We start from the raw sequence: 21,655 nt of genomic DNA on the forward strand, positions 1-21,655 counted from the left end.
TATACGGGGTCCAAGCCCTCCAGAGGGCCAAATTGGCATTTGTAGGGTGAGCGTTGAGAGCCATGGGCCTCCACCATAACAGAGAGTAGATTTCCACATCATGGAATCCTTTTGTCCCACTCATTGCTTACTTGTGTTCCATTTAATTGACAAGATGATGCACCTGGACTAGCTTGCCCAGCTGGCTACACTCTTGCACCACACACTTGGCAACTGATCCACGGCCCATATGAGGATGTGTCTCACCATGGGAGACAATGGGAGGGTTTGCATCATTCTTCCAGCCCTTACAGATGTCAAACAGGCTTGTTCGATCCATTGGAAGACCCATGAGGATGTTTTGTGCCCCCATAGCCACTTTGAGGCACCATGGGTCATTTGCTTGGATATCAAGGGGCCACCCCCTTTATCACTGGAGCTCATTCACTCATCTTGGCATACATTGGACTCCACTAGGCCTCTTCAATGGCCCTTCGACCTATTGTATCTATTATTTTTCCCTCTTTAGAGGCTTATTTTTGTATTATGGAGCTATCTTGGTGGGCTTGTCACCAAGTAATGTTATTTTTGCACATTATTTTATTAGTTGGGGGCATTATTAGGCCTAATTAAGCAAATCGAACCCTTTGGGCGAGGATATATATTGATGTGATAATCATTTCATTTGATCATCACTTGGATTTGGATCATTATCTCTTCTTGAGAATTTCGCTAGACCTATTGATGGACAAATTGGAATCTTGATGCATTTCGATGTTTGAAAAAGCATGTCTTTAATCTTGGAGCTCTGATTTTTTGTCTCTTTTGAATATTGGAAGATTTCGCTATACTAGTGTCTTTTTCATGGGCTACTTCTCATTTTTGTCACTTGTATAATGTATGAATAATTTTCGCTCATGAAGCTGGTGTAGCTGCCTTAATGAAATGTGAATTTGTTGATCTTGTCTTTGTGAGGGTTTTTCATATGTTTCATGCAAAGTATAGTGAATGAATGTCCTAAGGGTATATGATTTTCATAATTACCTTGACAAGTCATCAACCGCAGCATCAAATAATATAATTTTTCTTAGTAATCTAATTGTTGCCTTTAGGACTATGCGAAGTTGTTGGGAACCTCCTTGATTGGGTAAAAGAAACTCTAAAAATTGAAATCTCATTGACTCCATTCTCCCTAATAGGCTAGGCACTAGTCTAATCCTTGATGATCAACAAACGAAAATCATCTTCACCTCTCTCCTTTTCTAAGCCCTAACCCTAGTAAGCTTCCTAGGGCATCACATGAAACCAATTGTAGCCATCAAAAATTGATGAAAATTGGTCAAGAACTGCACTAGTATGTCCTTAAGAGGTCCTCCAATTTTGAAGCCATTCCAACAGTGGAATCTCAAGTTATCCCAATCCCTAGCTCAAGAACCATTTCTCCCTAGGCTTTCCTTTGGTTAGTGGCTTCATTAAAGATCATTGCATTGAAAATACAAGTAAAATCCCATATCTTTGATGCTTTTCTCCTCCCTCACTTGGTCAAGTCCATTTGTTTGAAGTTTCACCCCGAACCCTTGACCTCGTTTGGGTCCACTTGGGATTCTTTGTGGTCCTGCAACCTTGTCACTCCAATTTCACAAGGATTGAAACCCAATTTTTCTAGGATTCTTTGGGTCTAGGGCTCCACATATCAAGAAATACTCCTCAACCCTAGGTTTGGATCTCCTTAAGAAGGAAGAGCCATTCATCTTGCTTCTAAAGCATGCAATCCCTATCATTAGAGTCTCTCCTTTGAATAGGGGCTCTTGGAATCACTACCTTTCCACCATTGATATATTTCTCATATTGGTTTCCTTAATACTCAAACTCCTCCCATCGGTGAAAGTTCGTAAAGAGCAGGGAGTTTTAGTTAAGGTGACAATGGGCTATTGCTCCATTGTTGCCACTTAACCTAGTATTTGCTCTATAGGAACCCCTCCTAGGACCCCTGCTAGTTTGAGTGGTAAAATGTATCTCAGCACATGCTTTGCAACCACCCAGTGAACTTGTTTTGGCTCTACCATGAAGTGACAGAGTGTTAACTACAAAACAAATATATGGTTTGGTGATGACCATATACATGAGAGATCCAATCAACTATCTATATAATGTAGGGTCTATTGCTTCCCATTTGGAAGCATCAATCTTCTTCCAATTGGTCACTAGTGGTGTAGACATGGGTTTGCAATCCTACATCCTAAATCGCTTCAAGATCTCAACTGTATACTTCCCCGATCCTAGGAATATCTCTCCATCTCTTTGCCACACCTCCAAACCCAGAAAACAATGCATCAACCCCAAATCTTTCATCTCAAACTCTGTTGCTAGGTCCCACTTCAATTCTGCTATGAGTTTCTCACAACCTATGAGAAATAGGTCACCCAAATGAAGTACCAAAATGAGACGCTCTCCCTTGACCCGAACGTAGTACAATTTTGGGTCTACTTCACTTGTATGCCCTGCAAGTAATAATCAATCTTGGCATACCACAGCCTCAGAGCCTAATTGAGTCCATATAGCGCTCTCTTCAATATGCCCTCCCATGCATCTCCAAGCCCTCCAACTACCCAATGTAAATCTCTTCCTCAACCACGCCATTAAGGAAGGCTATCTTCACATCCATCTGGTGAATCATCCAACCCATCTGTGTTGCAATAGAAATGGCTACCCTGATGGATGAGTAACTAGCTATTAGGGAAAAGGTCTCACGATTGTCAATCCCCTCCACAAATCAGGCTTTGAACTTATCCACACCGCCATTAATAGTGTGCCTAATCTTGTAAATCTAAAACCAACAACAAATTTTCCCTCTGGCTGTGGTACAACCTCCCAGACATGGTTCTTCATGATGGAACTGTACTCTTCCACCATAACATCCATCCACACTTGATGCTTGAATTCTTCTTAAAAGTTGAAAGGCTCAGCCTCAATCAGCTCACTCATCAATGTCACATAGCCAAAAATCACTATGGTGCCCTGCTCTATCTAACTAAATATCTAGGAGTACCCACATACTCCTGAGCATCTATTAGTTTCTACTGTGACCACTTTGGCCCTCTTCCTCCATGTCCTAAGAGTCTAATCCTAAGTGAGTGGAGCCCTCTGCCCCTTGCCTTGTTACTCCTTGGCCTGCTCATTCTACTCACCACTCTATGCCTAATATCTTGAGGTTTCTGCATTATTATCTTTTATGTCTCTCCTGAACCCCCACTATGGAGGGATTTGTGTTGCAAGACTTCCTTAGAGCCCTTTGCTCCCTAAATCTCACAATGCAAGAACGTAAATTCGATAGGCTTTTGACGTTTCACCATACCCCACAAGAATCCCCTTCTCCACAATACGTTCTAGCTTTGTCCACTTTACTGATGGAATATGGCAGTATATCAAATACCCAAAGATGTGGATGTGTGCCAAATATGGGTTCTTTGAAAGCTTCCTCGGGTATCAATTTGCCCAACACCATACGTGTACTTACGTTTTGCAAACACAAAATAGTTTTGCAAGCCTCGACCTATAAAAATATAGGCAACTCCTGGTCGAGTAGCATAGACTTGGCCACTCCAATATTGGCCATGTTCTTTCATTCTGCAACCCCATTCTGCTGAGGGTTATAAGGAATTGTCAGCTCTTTGGTGACAAGCAAAACATTTTATTTTGCTACGGTCTTTCTTCTTCTCTCCTTTAGAAGTTGACCCATCACTTGGCCCCTTCTTCACCCTTGGTTTTCCCTTACTAGCTAGGGCAAGATCTCCCTCCTCAAAATTCTTCTTCTGGTCACCACGTTGATCCCCTTCTCTAATCTCTTCTTGTATGAAGTCGTCCCACATTCTTTCCCAAGTGGGAGGGTGCTCTCTACCCACTATGCATTTCGTAAACACATCCCACTCTTTTGTAAATCCATTCAAGGCTACACTCACTAGTTCCAGTTCAAGGATTATCTCCCCTATAACTGCCATCTCATCCTGTAGCTAATTGATCCTAGTCAAGTAGGAAGTTATGCCCTCACCCTTGGACATTCTTATTGTATATAATTGGTCCCTTAGTATCATTTTTCAACTCTGGTAGTCTCTTTGGTACAACTTTGTGAGCACAACCCACATTTATTTAGTTGTCTTCTTTTCAAACAAATGTGGAATTAAGTGGTCTTTAACCCCATCCAGACTAATTCATTGTGCCATTGCTTCTTTCACCTCATTAAGGTCTAGGGAGATTGGATCTTAAACTAGTGGAACTACTATGGTGTTGACAAAGTTCCACAGTTTGTTTTCCTTGAGAATGGATGTGATTCAAACCCTACAGTGCAGATAGTTCAAGGACCCTTTCAGTCTGTCTTCATATTGAACATTAGTAGCCATGGTGGATTAAACCCTTGAATCACTTGTTTGCTGAAAGCTTGAACTCCTTTGAGCTAGTACTTGTGTCAAACGCCCTTGGTTTCATAATCAGAGACTACTGCTCTGATAACATGTTAGATATCTTTAACCCAGATCAAAATTTATTCCCAATAAAACTATACTCCGAACAGAAATAACAATTAACTTCCAATCTGAATTTTATGACACCAAATACACTAGGTTCCTAACTTAGAATGCATAACAGAAATAAAATAACCAAAAAATCAAGCACAAAAATATTGACACGATTTTACCTTGGAAACCCCAATGTGAGGAAAACCAGCAAAATTTGGGCCTCTATTCAGCTTGGAAATTTCGATTACAGCAGGTGTACAATTCAGAAAATTACAATACCTAAAACAGTAAGCAATTTCCCCATCACAATCTACCTTATGCGGCCTATTCCACCCAGAAAATATTGTGGTACAACTTCAAGAAATACAACCAGTATAGCCCAACTATTTCAGCCTATACAACCCTGGTAATTTCAGCTTGTACGACCCTAAGAATTTCGGCCTGTATGTCCTAGATAAACTGCATTTGCTTGCTATCCAAACTCAGCTTGTTTGTTGCCCCTAAAACTTGACATGTTCATCGCATGGCTGCTTGGCAGCAGGAGCGGGGAGTGACATTTTCAAAAGCTCCCGGGTTGGGAGCGATTTTGGGAGCAAATTTTATATAATATATATTTTTACATATTTTGATGCATATATGTCACAAAAGCATGTAGAATGACGAATTAGTGATAAGAAAACATAAAAACGTGGATTAAACCATATAACATCATTCATCTAGTAGTTATTATCTTCATCAACCACAAGTCCACAAATTAGAAGTTCTCGTTTATATAGCATGTAAGGGTGCACATAACCAAAATAGCAACGAGTGCAATCCATCTCTGAATTGAAAATACATCAACAAATAGGCTCTAGATGGCCTCTGGCATCAAAAAAAATCATGCTACAACAAATACATACATATCATCAAAATCATCGGCTATCTTGGGATCTTTGTCATTAATATCACCCTCTATGCATTAACATAAGATAAAAAAAATGTAGCAATTCAAGTCAACATTTTATTTGAATGATGGGTACATTTTTACTAGGGTCATGATAGAGGAGTTTGACAACCAACATCACTAACATCAAGGTACATAGAGGGCTTGGTGCTCTTGATTAAATACGAGTTCCATAACCTAGTACATCATAAAATCCAATGGAAACATTGCAATTCCCCCTATCCTGAAATCCTAAAAAAATACTAAGTCTGTTGGATTTTGAGTGAGATCTAAAATTCTACTCTCCATATGAAATCCAATGAAGTCAGAACCACTCTCAAACATCTCAAACATCCAGAGTCATTTCATGGTAATGTTAAAAATTTAAGTAAATGGATGAAAATAAAATATAAAGGAGAATAAAATTTAACGTTACCATGAGTTCCGTATCAATACTAAGGCCATGGGCTTGAATATTAAGCTACCCCACTCAACAACTCTTGTTTCTTTGAAACAAATTTGCATTTTGAACGCATCTTTACGAAGAAAGTCAGGGAGTGATTTTTTTTGCGGGAGCGCGCTCCCACTCGAAGCGTGCTTCAAGAGCGGATTCGGGGGGGGCTCCCCTACAACCCTGGTTCATTGTCTTCTCTTGCTATCAGTTCGAACTCCTGTTTCTCAGCTGAAAGCCCAGTCACTTGTGCCAAATCAATCTACCTCTCCAACAACCTATTCCCTCTTTATAATTTTTTACCTAATCTCCAAAGTGATGGAGGGTTGAGATTGTATCTCCACACTTGAGATCTATAGTCACAATATAATCTTTTGTTGACCTTTTTAACTTTATAAAAGTTGGCCAATAAAGTCAAACAATTAATTTGACTTTATGCCTAAGGTCCGAACTTGGGAAATAATTAAATAATTTCGTTGTGAAAGAATTTTGGTGATTCAATGCATGTCATGGCACTTGACCAATGCAAAATCACCTACCAAACTACATTTTCAACAAGACCCTACAACAGTCAGAGATCTATCATCACCAACAAATATTTGTTTGGTTTTAAAATCATTAAGAGTAGAAAAAATGGCTTTATCTTTAGTCATATGATAAGATGCTCCAGAATCAATAAGCCACTCATCAAAAGAAGTTGAGGTTGCATTAAAGGAGAAACCAAAAGCAAAAAAGCACATGTCCATGAGGAGAAGTGTTAGAAGAAGAATTAATATTGATATTGTGTTTCTTCATTGTTGCTTCCAAGACCCCTATCTTTTTAAAACATTTAAACTCGATGTGTCTACCTTTCCCACAATTGAAATATCTGTCAGTCTTCTTATTCTTTGATTTTGGCTCTTTGTTACTATTAAGAGTAGAAGCCAGTTGAAAGGGTTTGGGACTCTTTTTTTGCTTGTTGTTGGCAAGGATGTTACTTCTTTGGATGCTTAGTTTTATCTTTCTACTGGGCCACTAGGGCCTTGTTAGATGTAACTGTAGTGTTAATTGCTCCAGTGTGCAGGAGCTTGTCTTGTTCTCTAGTCAAAGTCACAAAAAGAGTTTGTCGTGTTCTCTAATCAAAGACACAAAAAGAGTTTGTCTTATTCTCTAACTAGAGTCACAAATGATTTTGATGATAGGTCATATGTTAAATTTCCTTGAACCCAACAACCTAGTAATTTACTACCTAGCATATTATTACAAATCTACTAAATAAAAATCACAATTGGGATCTTTACAAAATTTCAAAAATGGAAACAAAGTAAACAACCAAAATCTCAATCACATAAGCGCACAAATCTTTGCCCAATCAAATAGTTCTTCATTCAAATAACTTCAAAACCTTCTTAGGCTCCCTTACTAGGAAAATTGCCCTTTGAGAAAATTACATATATAACAATACCTTGGATTTGACCAGTTGATCAATCCCTAGATCTATCCTTTGATCTATCTCCTAGTTTATCTAGAACTCCCTTGCCACTCTCCTTGCACCTTCCTTGAACCCGACACACTTGGATGAAAGACCTTATCCACCCAATTTTTTAGATGTCCTTTCAATGTCTTGTGCTCACTCAGTGTCTTCTCCCTTAGTCTAACCTTTCCTTTATAAGCTTTAGTTGTTGACTGAATCCACAACCCTAATATCCAAAATGATTGATAGTTGAGATCAGATCTCAACACCACTTGAGATTGACGATTGAGATTCATCTAATTCACTAATGCAAAAAACTTTTCATTTCCTCAGATTAACTCAATTCTGTGTTATAAAATAAATTACTTTAATCATTAAAGTAATTGCTAAGATTAAGGGTGTATTAGGAAACCTTTGCATGCCTAGACACATAGACCTATGCAAAAGTACCCACCCAAGCTACAAACATCAACATCATATTGATGTGTTGTAGTATCATAGAATTGGTACATTTGGACTCTAGAAGACATTTACAACCTCAATATTTATGTATTTTACTTCATATATGTATTGCACTCGATGCCATTTTGCAATATCCACCTTCAAATGTTATATACAAGAGTAGAAATTACATATTTGGTGTCTAATGGTTTGGACTTACATCTGGAATATGAAGATATCCATCATAGGACAAATAATGTTTTATACATATGTTTGAATGTACAAGCAATATGTTTGAATACAACGATGGGTCCCGTATAAATATTAAGCAGGAGTGCCCTTTCGTAAGGAGTCATGTCATTTGAGACATGCCCCTTCATAATTATTAATTATTATTAGTTATATTATTCCATATTCATGTTCATAACAAAAGCATACAATTCAAAATTCAAATGCAGCATGCTTAAGTGCTTAAGTGCAGTATTAAAGAACTCCTTATTTCAAGGCAGCCCAGAAACAATAAATTATTACCAAACTTCAAAAACCTAAATCTCTCTACCACTATGTACAGGGAAGCACAACCCTCATATATTTCTACAATCTACAATAGTATAAACTACAACCAGATATGCAGAATAAGATAAATTCTTCATTCCAAGAACAAGCTCTCATAAGATAACAGATATGCAGGATAAGACAAATTCTTCATTCCAAGAACAGCCTATCATAACTTCTTACAGACAAAATCAAGGAAAGTTAAAGAGAACATATTTAGCCAACACAAGCCAGATCAGTTTTCCTAAAAGGTCAGGCAACATTAACACATGAAAATTTACTTTTTCACCACTTACATGAAGGTATAAAGATCTATGTAGGATATTGAAAAGAAAAGAAAAAAACAATTGTCTGTCAACAACTCAAGAACCTACCACTAAATTTTCCATTTCTGGTTTTTGAGGATGAAGCCTGCTTTGAACGATGCTGACTTTCATCTACAACCTTTGTCTCCAGATCAAATTTTTCTGTCTTCAATGAACAAGATACAGTTATTCAATAAGATGCATACTCAAGTAGCATGCCTTTCTAGTCCCCGATTATTATAATTCAATAGGATGAATAAATGGCAAGTATTAAACTAAAACATGCTAACAAAAATCCGATAGCTGTGTCGGTATATATTCCATAGCTAAGCAGAAACAAAATATCTGATCAATTCAATATATTTGTTAGCAACTGTATGACAAAATAAAAATCGGTACCATTAACAATTTCATAAAAAATAATATCACATTATACAGAAGCTTGCAAAATGAACATTCTAAATATTTTAATGATAGTGACTGTATAGGGTTATTGTATTAACAAAAGGCAGTGTGTCTTGGAACATTGTTAACAGAATTCCAAGGTTTCTCTCAAGTGCACAAGCATAGAACACCCAAATGTGTGCTTTGATTTGTCTTCTCTACCATGCTGCACTTCACCTTCTGTTATAGATGATACTACTATGATCCTTTACTTTGACACACAAAGCAGCGTACAAATAACCAGAAAAAAATATCCAACTGGTCCACATTTCAGAAAGGATGCAACTACACAGGACACACACCACTTTTACGGCTAATATACAAGATCTTATCTTGCAAAGTTCTATTAACAAATTATAGCAACGCTAGCAACTAATAATAACCATAGTATAAAGCCTACTGGGCTATCTCAAGTGGTTGAGCGCTGTGAATAGGAAGTAGGAGATAGAAAGTCCCCAGGCTGACTGCCTCTGCATATGTGGGGTTCACTCAACGCCACTTGTGCGTTAGTGTACAATAGTCTATGTAGCCTGCTTTACACAGACTACAATCCTCAGAATGAGGGGAAGTGCCCAGGGGGTTTCCTGGGGATGTATTTTCCAAGGAAAAAAATAATAACCATATTGTTATAGTATTGCCACGTGTCTTCTGGGAGTACATAAGAATATCATATCAGAAATATGCTTTGAAGGACAACTTACATTCGTTTGCCATATTTTTAAAGGACCAATAAAATAACTTCTGATGAAGAACCACAATGTGATTAAATAGAACTTTGTGGTTCTAGCATGGCACACAATACTAACAACGTACTATAAGCCAACTGATCCCACCTAGCTTGACAGCAACCAGTCAACCTTGACAATGAGCCAACTAGTTAACTTCAACATTGAACAAAAACCTTGACCGAAAGGAAGACAAACCATCATGACACTTATCAGTTGGGAAAGTTACATTTACTTGTACTTGAGATCTGTGTTCTATAAGAAGCTTCTAATTTGGAATCCTTCTAGTTCAGAAACAAAGATAGGCATATGTCATATATAATCTTAGGAAAATCAAATTTTAAAATTAGAATAATTCTTTTCCTGTAAATCTGATTGTTCCTCGGGAGAAAGTTTTTGTGGCTGAGGGAGCTTAAGCTCTGTATTGTAACTCTTGTTGTAGCACTCAATATATATTTGCATGTCTTTCCTTGAGATTTTGCATATGACGTTGTCATACTCTGCTAGTTTTTTAGAAAAGAGGGTAGATATACACAGACCCAGAAATAGGAACCAATTCCTCATTCCACACGGAGATCGTACTTGGTATCAAAGACCATCTCCAATCTTGAGAATTGCGGAGAGAAGGAGATCATATATATGGTATCATAGCCCAGTTCATCTGTGAATTGCAGAGAACAGTGCAACAATATAATGATGTGGACGAGAAGTGATTATTCTTCTGCTAGAGAAAAAGCTCATGAAGCCAAAGTTACATGGTAGGAATAAGAAAGGGAATACCAAACCAAAAGCATCGCTGAGCATGGAAAAAGACTCTAAGAATGTTAAGATGCATGAAAACAACAAGTATTAAAAAAGCATGAATACAGACTGATAACTTATGACTATGTTACTGCAAACTCCAACTTGATGTGCTGGAAACAAATTTCCATGTTCCAGAAACATTTCCTTTTGCAGAACTCTGAAACACAGATGAAACGTTTTACTGGCTTTCCAAAATTTTGTAATGCAGTATCAGTTGTTCAAACGACATTTCATTAGTTTAGTCCATCTATCGGTATTTCAAGCCAACATTTCAGTCACAAGAACAAAAAACAAACATTAAAAGTAAATTAAAAAAGGAATGCAAACAATAACTTCTTCCAAAACAAGTTATAAATAGAGGGTTTGAACAACTCTTAAATAATAACTCTCCTTTTGGTTTTATTTCCAAATTTGAAATCCTTGAATCGTACTCTGAAATTTATGTCTCTCCTATATGTGTGTGTGTGACATATCTTATAGCTGCTTTATTTATTTTACTTGGATCACCCCTCTAGGGGGTTTGAAACCCAAGATGGCCTTCCATGCAGAGCACTTCATGGCACTGAGGAATGGGCCCCACTGAAGACCATTTACACACTTTGTCACAAGATGCATGCTCTTACGATCCCCTTGGGCTTCAGATCAAAGCCAAGCGTCATATCACAAGGGTAGTGTTACCCACCATTTTGTGGGTGATATCCCTAGGAAAAAGAAAATCTCCAAGATGGTCCTCAGTCGGCAGCCCCTTGCAGCCACCAGCTAGCTCATTGTGCCATTTCTCCGCCACCTGAGCCAGCCATGGGTCCCTCACCCATCTACCATGATCGTATGTTTGAAGGTGGGCCACTCAAACCTAAAGGTATGCCTTGTCATTTGGTAATTGAGTATTGTGGTTTGTTTATCATGGACACTTCTGGGCATGAATTAATGGGGGGCTTCGACAGAAAGAAGGGGCTAGGTCTATGCTCTTGTCCCCCAAACCCCTTTTGGATATTAACCTTGGATTCTAGTCCCGTGGGATCTCTTTTACTGACCATTTGGCTTTAGGGATGGTATTTCGCGGGAAAACCTGATTTTGGTTGTGTGGTCCCACTCCCTTATCCCCATATATTACCCCTTTTCCGCTCATTACTACCCCATTCATCATTTCTCCCACCTGGGTCCACATAGGGATAGCTCACCCCTTCCCCTTGCCCACACCTTGGGTCAGGCCTAGAATGATGCTTGGAGGTTGATGCAGCTAAAAAGAAAGATAAAACCATATTTGGCCACATTCAATAGGGAAATGTACGACAAAATGCAAAAGATGGCCGGGCCGAACACATTTAGCATGTGGGCAAAAGCCAATACATGAGCTATACCCCATCATCATGGCCATCACCCTGGTCCCTATAAGTTCTATTAGCCCCATTAATCATATAGGAACCCATGATTGTCCCAACCCTTGGTGGGCAATGAATTGCCCTACCTTAAAAGGGGGTATTCACTACTATATCTTATAGATCATGCTTGTAACCCTTGAGCCCCGACCAGTTAATCAAAGAAAACCATAAAAAGGCAAAAGGCATATAAAAAGGGGTGGAAAAATCAAGGTCGGGGCACCTCATGTACCACGATTGCTCCCTCCTATACACTATAAACCCAATTGTGGGCTTCCCTTTTATTAGCTACCCTTGAACCCCAACATGTAGTCCGGGGTTGCACCTTCTCATCCCCTACTTCATTCACCTATCTGTCACATGCCACCACCTTTTAAGAGATGTACCTTGAACATATTATCCCCTTTAGAAGTAGAAATCACCTAATAGGATACTTGGTTAACTCCATTTGGAGTTTAGGAGACATTGGCACATCTCGAAGCCCATTATGGAAGGGCAGACCATTATGAAGTCCCCACTTATGGTCCATGGTTGGTAAGCTCATTTACTCGATTTCTTTAATGACTTGTTGTACTAGAAGGCTAGGGGACGCATTGGATCTTATGCAAGATTGTAGATGGTCTCCATCTTGGGTTTGGTCTCCCTATACAAGGTCCTAATCCTCCAAAGAGCCACATTGGCACATGTAGGGTGTGTGTTGAGAGCCATGGGCCTCCACAGCAGTAGAATTATCTAAAAGGAAGTCTTTAAAAGATCTTGGGACTTCTAGGCAACTTTTACATAGTTCCACTCATTGTAGGTATCTTATTCAATTCTTTAAAAGACCTTGGGACTTCTAGGTAACTTTTAGATAATTCTAGTCATCCTACGTGTCCTAATTGGAGTTCCCATTAAAATGAGTATTTATAAAGCCTTTGTAGATAACTCTCAAATTAATGTAAACATTTTAATTTGATAATGTCAGAATTTTAGTGTTAATCGTTTTATCAAACTCAAGCATGAACATGTCTTCTTCAATGCATTCATTGTTGCTAAACAAGAAGGCAACACATTCATTCATAGGCTCCTAGACTTCTACGTTTACTTTGTATGTCTCACTTTTTTTCAAAAAGTTGCAAACACTTTTTGTAACTCATTCAGAAATTATAGGCATGCATATGTTACTGCATAATCATAAAATGTTTCAGCTTCTGTACAATATGATATAATACCCATGAATCTTTTCAGTAGCATATGAAATCCTTTACATCAACTTAAGTCTAAAACTAGTCTAGCATCCCCTGTTCTTAAATATTCATGAAAACCACCAAAAAATAAACCATCCAACTGGGCAAGATTCCTTGCTCCAACTTTATACCACTCACATGTTGCAACTTCAAGTAATTCCAATGCCATGGAAGCATGATTTTCCTAAATTTGACAATTTGCCTAAAAATTGTACCATTACCTTATCAAGTCATGCTTCTTGGCCACAGAGAAAGAGATGGTGTTTTACCAACATGATGGATGGATTTATCATTTAATTATATAAAAGAGGTTTTGTATTACAGATCTTAATTGTTTTGCATATATGCAATTAATCCTGGATCTGTGCTTGCTTGGTCACTGCTTCCTGTTGCAGTCAGCTAGTCTCTTTTCCTGTAATTATTTCAGTTACTCTAACCTCCTAGAGGGACAAAGTATTGTTATAACTCTTAACTCGGGGTAGCATTCAAATTTTAATCCATAAAAGGCTCAGTTTTCTAATCTATTGCTAATAATAGATACAATTTTATCTTTAAGGAAATTCTTAAGACATGATCTTTGGTCAGTAGAACCCCCTCCATTAATTTTTAGTATTTTGATATTCCAGGCTCCAAAATTTATGAATTACACCCATGATTTTACATTTTAGTCTCTAAATTTGGGTTAATGACTCGTCTTGGCTATTTCTTGAACAAATCATCACAGGTATATAATTTTTTATGGTTCAGTTTCAACTCAATAATGCAAAAAATTCTGTTCTTTAGAATTGTATTAAGCAGTTGTGAGTTCAGATATAGTACTGCATGTCCTTTCCCAAGTATATAAAAAGTTGAAATGAGGAATGAGAAACAATTGGAAAACAATAGCATTAGTTCCATTTGCAATGAGATTTCTAGTTATCTGGGCTCAGACATAATGTTGGTGACTTTTAGTACATTGTCCTAATAGCAATCTAATAATAAAGTATTGATGACAGGAGAGGATATGATATACTATAATGATGGATGTATACTTGTATTATCCATATGTCTCTTCATTGACAAACATGACTTTTCAGTTATAATCACTCAATAGTTCACTAATATTGCTAATTATAACTATGAGATGCAACAATATTTAAGGTAAATTACAGCTTATGCCCTATTCAGGTGTCTAAATTTCTAACATTTTTTCTTTTATTGATGAACCAAAGCATTCTTTTGAGAATAAATCAACATGTTTATATCAATCACCATTGTAAATCCTACCAAAATAAATTACAGATTGTAAATAAAATTATACCTCTAGCTGCCTCAAAGTTTCAATTAAAAGAAATTGCTTTCGCTGAAGAAGATTCATTTGGTTTTGCAACGTAGAGAACTCTGCCATCATAATCTGCTCACTTTCCTGTATTGCTTCTTCACTCAACCCTTCCTCCAACAAGCGGCATCTAAGCTTCTCAGTTGAAACAGTGATGTTCTCCACAGGTGATGTAAGGTCATTAATTGAAATGTGAGGAAATAGGTCCTTTGCAACCTGCAATGCTTCAATCCATGCAGCTCGGTCTTCTCTAGATTCAACTCTCAAATGAAGTCTCTTTGTACCAGTGAAGACAGAAAATCTTTTATCATCTGATCTACTTTCTCGAATGGAAGACACCTAAAATGAGGTAATCACAACATGACGATAACAACCGTTTATATGAAGATGACAATATCTTCCACTAACAAAAATCATCATAAAAGGAAAAAGCGCTCACAAAACTAACATTCAGTCATACACATTGAACAACAGTTTCACAATAAAGTTTAACTATTGTATTATATAATGCAACCATACAGATTGATGTATCACACATTACATGGCCAATTAATTAGAGAAAAGTGCACACAATCACTCAAGGCATTCTTTTGGATTGCACTCAAAACTTCTGAGGAGAAAGTACTTTGAATAATAGGCACAGAGACCCCTGTTATGGCATTCATCTAGCAATGCAAAAATTGGAAGGGTATATACAATATGTAGCCAAGGCTTCTGCCTCATTATTTGCGTCTATTCTGAAAACCAAAGCATAGCTAATTCCAAAGCCAGTTCCTGCTAAAAAAAGCCTCAATTCTCCTAAGCTAAGGAGGGTATGCTTCCTCATAGAATATAGCCTTACACCAGAATTCCCACAGAAAATCAACAGCAGACAGCCGAACTATGTGCCACAATGATTTGCAGCTATCCCCAAACCTCCAAATGCCCCTCAAGGAGATAACCGTCCGGATAAAAAATAGTTAAATTCAGCCTGAAACCATGGCCAAATATTAACTGTTTTTTCATCCCCAAAATTCTGATCCTTAGGGTTATCATTAACATATTTTGTTCTATCAAAGTAAAGATAATGTCAAAATTTCCTCAACCATCAAAATTACTGCTAAAGAAGATTGAAAATGCATAACATTGAAATTAACTGTTTTTCGACTAGAAATTTATGTTCCTTGGTATTATTAACCACAGATTTCACGATGTTAAAGCAAAGATACATTGAAGCACCGCTTATTGCATTTTTTACGGATGTAAAGCATACTATCTTATTACAGAAGTTTGCCATATATACTTATCTTGGATGTAGATAATGGTTTTAGCACCGAACAAGGACTTAGATGATGATGGCTTGGAGAAAAATGTTTAATGATTGTTGAGTTTCCTAGAGAAAGGGCTGTAATACATAGTCCTTATATGTTGAATGTGTGATAGGGGACACACTTTTTAGTTGGATGGGTTAGCCTTTTTGTTATGTCTCTCTCTTATGATGTTTATAATATATATATTGGGATGATTTTATGGTAATCTAATGTTTTCCTAATGTTAGATGGTAATTTTGATGGAATACTCCTTTGGTGGTTGTGCACTTTAGGTTGAACTTTATATTTTGTTGTTAACTTGCAAAACTTTTGCTAGGGAGAGAACACCTTCATTTGCATGATAAAACAGTTTATTAAAGTGCACTTTAGTCGCACACATGTTCATGGACATTTAAGTTTTGTTGACTAATTGGGAGGAGCATTATGTTTATATTTGATCATTAACCTTTGTGCACACATGTTGAGGTTGATTTAACTATTCAATGGTTAAATTAATCTAATTTATTCAAATTAAGGTTAATAGCTTGGCCACCCTAGTTTATATGCTTCCATTTCACACTAGGAGTGGTTATTCATGGTTATTTGGACTCAATTAAAGCTTTCTTGTGGTGCAACCTCCTCCTTGGGCACAATTTTCAAGGAATGAAACATATTATCGATTTTTGGGGACACTAGCACACTTCTACAAGGCAAACTCTCATGGGTTGGTTGGACACCTTTATGACATGGCATATGGAGGAGTATCGCATTGATGAGTTCTAACCACCTTGGCGCATTCTCCTAAGCACACTTCACATTGAGAATATTTTATGATTTGTTGGGTGGTTGAGATAGTTACATGGCACATTTTTCTAAGACGCACCTCTCCTAGGTGCTATCTCATCTACGTTGCATGGATATTTCAATTACGCTTGGCATATTTGACCCTCAATAGAGAGCAGAGGCTCAAGGTGATTTTGGTGGTGCATCCCCTTCTTGAGCATTATTGGATGCATGTTGATAGTTTATTTGGATGAGGACAAAATGCCTTTGAGAGGCTACTTTCCACATGTCATAACACAGTGAACCATGGATATAGGAGAGATCTAACTACTCCATTATATATTGGGGTGCCAGATTTTGTTGTAGCACCCACCAATCGAGGCCTCTTAACCAAAGTGACTTCCATAGCATGGCAACACATTTTTCCCGTTGAATTTCTCATCTCGAACAGTTGTTGTTTGCCCCTGTTGTCCATGTTGTACCCTGGAAGACAATCTCTGGCTGAGAAGAGGTCAGTGCCCAATACATTTATCCAAGTCTAGGAAATTATTAATTTGTTGTCCCATTTTTCAAAACCTCATAAATGTTTAATTTATAAACAATGTTTTTAAATCTTCTTTGGGAAAAACACTCTTTCAAAGTGGCCTTCTAATGGTGAATGTGATTTTAAGTTGTAGTACAGAGGATGACAAATTTTGGAAGAAATCTTTAAACAACAGGCTACTTATAGCAGAATCTCTTGTCTTAAACTTTAGCAAACAATATGGAAGTAAGATAAAATGGAATACAGAAAAGAAGAGCGCATATTAAGGTTATTTAACTTTAACTTACAGATATTAGAATTGCAGTGAAACTATAAATCTAAAGGCCAGCAGCTTCATTACTCTCTTCTATAGCAGAATAACATCGAATTGAAAGATAACATAAAACACATATCACATTCAACATATGTCTATAATCACTTTGAAAATTTTTATTAAATCACCAAGAAGATCAAAATTACAAAGGAAATTTTGCTTCTGAGGTCCAAAACTCGAAACCTTTTCTCCTCCAAAATTGTCTTTTATAGTGTAATTACAATAAGGACAATTATAAAACTGTCAACTGTCAAAAACTGCATAACTACTTAAACTGTCTGTGAAAATTTGAGAAGCCCCGAATCACTACTGCAACGATTGATTAAGTTTCTTCTATTTGTCAAATAACTGAACAAATTATTTACTATGTTCTACGGTAAATATCGAAACCAACACACTGCAACCTCCATTAATTAAATTATATGTGGAAACAAGAACTGAGCAAGAAAGAAATGACACCGTTGTTTTTGGACCAATGTCCCTGGAAAAACCCAATGTGGGAAAATCGATGCAGCAGACGAGGGTTTGTATTATTAAGCAGTAATTTTCGAGTACAATTCTTCAGATGCCCAAACTAGCAATCCTATACAGAGATCTAACTGGACAAAAAGATAGTATCTCACCCTGTCGCTGTCACTGGAAAATTCAGCACTGATCTGCGCTGGAGGTGAGCCTCTGCATAGTACTACGTCACTCCCACGCAATCACTGTGTCATTTCTTCTGAGGACTGTGTTGCACCTCTTCTAATCCTCTGTTGGCTGGAAACTTCAACCTTTTGTCCTCCCGGTCTCACACCTTGACTCCAGCACTTGATCTTGACTATTCCTGAACAAAATTTCAGACTCCCTCTGAAGCTATGCGCTGCCACAGCGTAGCTCTGCCTGGCCCTGCATTAGCCTCTCTGGATGTCTTTCTGCCCTTTCTGCCTTGCACTCTCTGGCTCAGGAAAACTTCCTTCGGAAAATTATCTCTGCCCCTCACTGCAAGAAATCTCCTTGATGATTTCTTCGATGACTGTTGCGCTACTCTCTTGAGAAATCGATCTCTTGATCTCTTACTCGATGTATTTTCCAAATGCCCATCAAGCCTCCTCTTATAATCTTCTCGTTGATAACCAACGGCCCAAATTATATTCTAATCAATGCTTAGATCATTTTGGCTTGATCCTCGTCTTCTTTTAGAAGTTTCACCCTCAGTTTAATTAATGCCCTTTAATTATTTTAATTCCCTAAGTTTAGACTTAGGCCTCCATTAAAAATAATTAATTATTTTAATAAAACCTTCTCCGGGTGGAATTTCCCGAAAAGATCTCTGAGTATTCTAGAATACATGTGTCCAAGGCTCCCTGCAAATTTTGAGGCTTAGAGCACATCCGATGCTACCAAAATCAACACTCCCTCTTAGCGAGGAATGTGCTCTAGTAATGCAACCTGCTGAAGCATCACCCTTTTTTGTAACATCTCCTTCTGCGTTGCTAATGTCTAACATCACTGCCCACCAACTACTGCGCAAATGTTGCATCTGTATTGTTGCTGACCCTGCCACTGCCAACACTGCATCTGTACTACAACCCTTGTAAATGTTGCATATGTGTTGTTGCTAGCCCTACCACTGCCAACGCTGCATCTGCACTGCAACCTTCTCCAATTGTTGTTGCTACTACATCAGCAATGGAAAAGCATCCAAAATTACTGAACAAGTGTTCAATATGATGCATCTGTTGTTGGAGTTCTGATTGTTGCTAGTCTCTGCGTTGTCACTGAAGCCACTACGTTGTGTTGACTCTGCTTTGTGCCAACTGCAATGTTGTCAACACTAGTTCTGCGTTGCTCAAACTCTAGCGCTCCTAGCCACTGCAACTCACTCCGACACTCCTTTGCACCAACTGACCCTGGTCCATCCTGCTACTTCTGATATGGGCTCCCGTAGCAAGGTATTGATCCAAAAGGTGGACTCCTCAAGGATCTTGCCCATCTTCAGTTCTTTCAAACTATAATACTAGATCACCCCACCTCTCCCCTGGAGATATCTAGGCAATCATGGTGACCTCCTCTTCCTCGATCTTTGAGGCTGCAACCTGCGGATCATGTTTCGCATCCTTGTCCTTCTTCTTGAGACGACACTGCGTAGCGTAGTGACCAAGTTCACCACACCGGAAACATTTGATCTTAGAGACCACCTTCTTCTTTCTCCATTCCTTCTACTGCCCCTTTGATGCAAGGGTTGCATTCTCTTCCTCCTCCTTGGGCTTCCTCCCACTATTGCTGCAACCATCAAGTTTGCACTTGACTAAGTCTCGCCTCATCTCTTCCTGCTGAAGAGCAGCCCACATTCCTTCCCAATCTAGCAATTTCTCTCTGCCCAGGATACTCTGGAAAAACACTTGCCATTCTTCTAAAACTGAATTCAGGGCCAACCTCACCATCTCTGTAGGTTGAGGTGTTGATCCTATAGCTGCCAACTGATCTCAGACTTCCTGAAGCTTTGACAAGAACAGATCAATGTGTTCCCCTTTCTCCATCCTAGCTGATCTCAGCTTCTCCTCCAAGTACATCTTTCGTTGCTCAGAAGATCCTTGATATAGCATAGCCAAGGCATCCCACATCTCTTTGGTTGTCCCTTTTCCAACAATGTGACATACTATGTGATCCCTTACTCCATCGAGGATCAACCACTTGGCCTTCGCCATTTCAGCCTTGTACTTCTTGAGTGAATCTGTATCAATGGGTACAACTACCACAATATCGATGTACGTCTTGAGATCATGCTCATCCAAAAGGCATGAGATCCTAGCCTTCCAGATCACATAATTGGTTGCTCCATCCAACCAGTCATCATCTCTCAGCCCATTAGTTGCCATCTCTGCCAACAACAACAAAAAATGTCAAATTGCCTCCTCTTTCCTCTGCATTGTTGCTGGGCTGGCCTACGCACTCCCTGTTGGAGTTAGTAGATCTGTTCCTCCCTGTTGTTGCTCAGCAAATGAGAATTCGAACTTCTTGGCTGGAAGTCCTCTGAGGAAGAATTCGCTCAAGGTAGTGTCTCCTTCTCTCTTCTGACGTTTTTTTGTCCTAGCAACTACTGCAGAAAATTGTGTCTCACCAGAAATTGCTCTGCGCTAAAGCTTCCGCTGCGTTGCTCCCCCTCCCACTAACAAATCCCGATCTGGAAATCTTACCTCTTTGTCGACTCACATAGAGAGAGATCTTCCACGAAAACCTTTCCCTCCTGGCTTGGACTGCACAATCCCTTTGGGGTTTCGATCTGCTGCCTATGTAGCACTTCGATCTCCCTCCTCTTCAGCGATGGCCCTTCCGATCTACTCCCTTGCTTCACCTATGCTCTGACACCATGTGAAAATTCAAGCCGCCCCGAATCACTACTGCAGCAACTAATTAAGTTTCTTCTATTTGTCAAATAACTAAACAAATTATTTAATGTGTTCTATGGTAAATATCAAAACCAATACATTGCAGCCTCCACTAATTAAATTATATGCGAACACAAGAACTGAACAAGAAAGAAATATAACACAAATGACACCGTTGTTTTTGGACTAATGTCCCCGAAAATCCCAATGTGGGAAAACTGGTGAGGCAGCTAAGGGTTTGTATTATTAAGCAGTGATTTCTTAGTACAATTCTTTGGATGCCCAAACTGGCAATCCTATACAGAGATCTAACTAGACAAAAAGATTGTGAGATGATCTCACCCTGTCACTGGAAAATCCGGCACTGATTTGCGCTGCCTCTGCGTAGTACTGCGTCACTGCTTCTAACGATTGCGTTGCACCTCTTCTAATCCTCTGTTGGCTGGAAGCTTCAACCTTTTGTCCTCCCGATCTCACACCCCGGCTCCAGCACTTGATCCTGACTGTTCCTCAGCAGAATTTCAAACTCCCTTTGAAGCTTTGCGTTGCCACAGCGTAGCTCTGCATGGCCCTGCGTCAACCTCTCTGGACGTCTTTCTGCCCTCTCTTCCTTGCACTCTCCAGCTCAGGAAAACTTCCTCCAGAAAATTATCTCTGCTCTTCATTGCAAGAAATCTCCTCGATGATTTCTCCAGCAACTACTGTGCTACTCTCTTTAGAAATCGATCTCTTAATCTCTTACTCAATGTATTTTCCAAATGCCCATCAAGCCTCCTCTTATAATCTTCTCGTTGAGAACCAACAGCCCAAATTAGATTCTAATCAATGGCTTATATCAT

The 21,655-nt window shown here is 38.6% G+C and overlaps 1 protein-coding gene across 1 annotated transcript in view; it reads right to left on the bottom strand.

Annotated features, from left to right (window-relative positions):
* The window catches only part of ORP1C (OSBP(oxysterol binding protein)-related protein 1C), a 79,491-nt gene that overhangs the window by 49,117 nt on the left and 8,719 nt on the right, over positions 1-21,655 (bottom strand). Inside the window, exons 2-3 of the mRNA XM_089430978.1 lie at positions 14,499-14,855; positions 8,690-8,786 (exon numbers count right to left, since the gene is read on the bottom strand). Of these exons, the coding sequence (XP_089287104.1) occupies positions 8,690-8,786; positions 14,499-14,855 (454 nt within the window). The remainder of the gene's footprint in view (positions 1-8,689; positions 8,787-14,498; positions 14,856-21,655) is intronic.

Source organism: Pinus tabuliformis, chromosome 6, assembly GCF_031772625.1.
Source record: "Pinus tabuliformis cultivar Carrire ecotype Pingquan chromosome 6, CPIR1, whole genome shotgun sequence".
NCBI classification, from domain to species: domain Eukaryota; kingdom Viridiplantae; phylum Streptophyta; class Pinopsida; order Pinales; family Pinaceae; genus Pinus; species Pinus tabuliformis.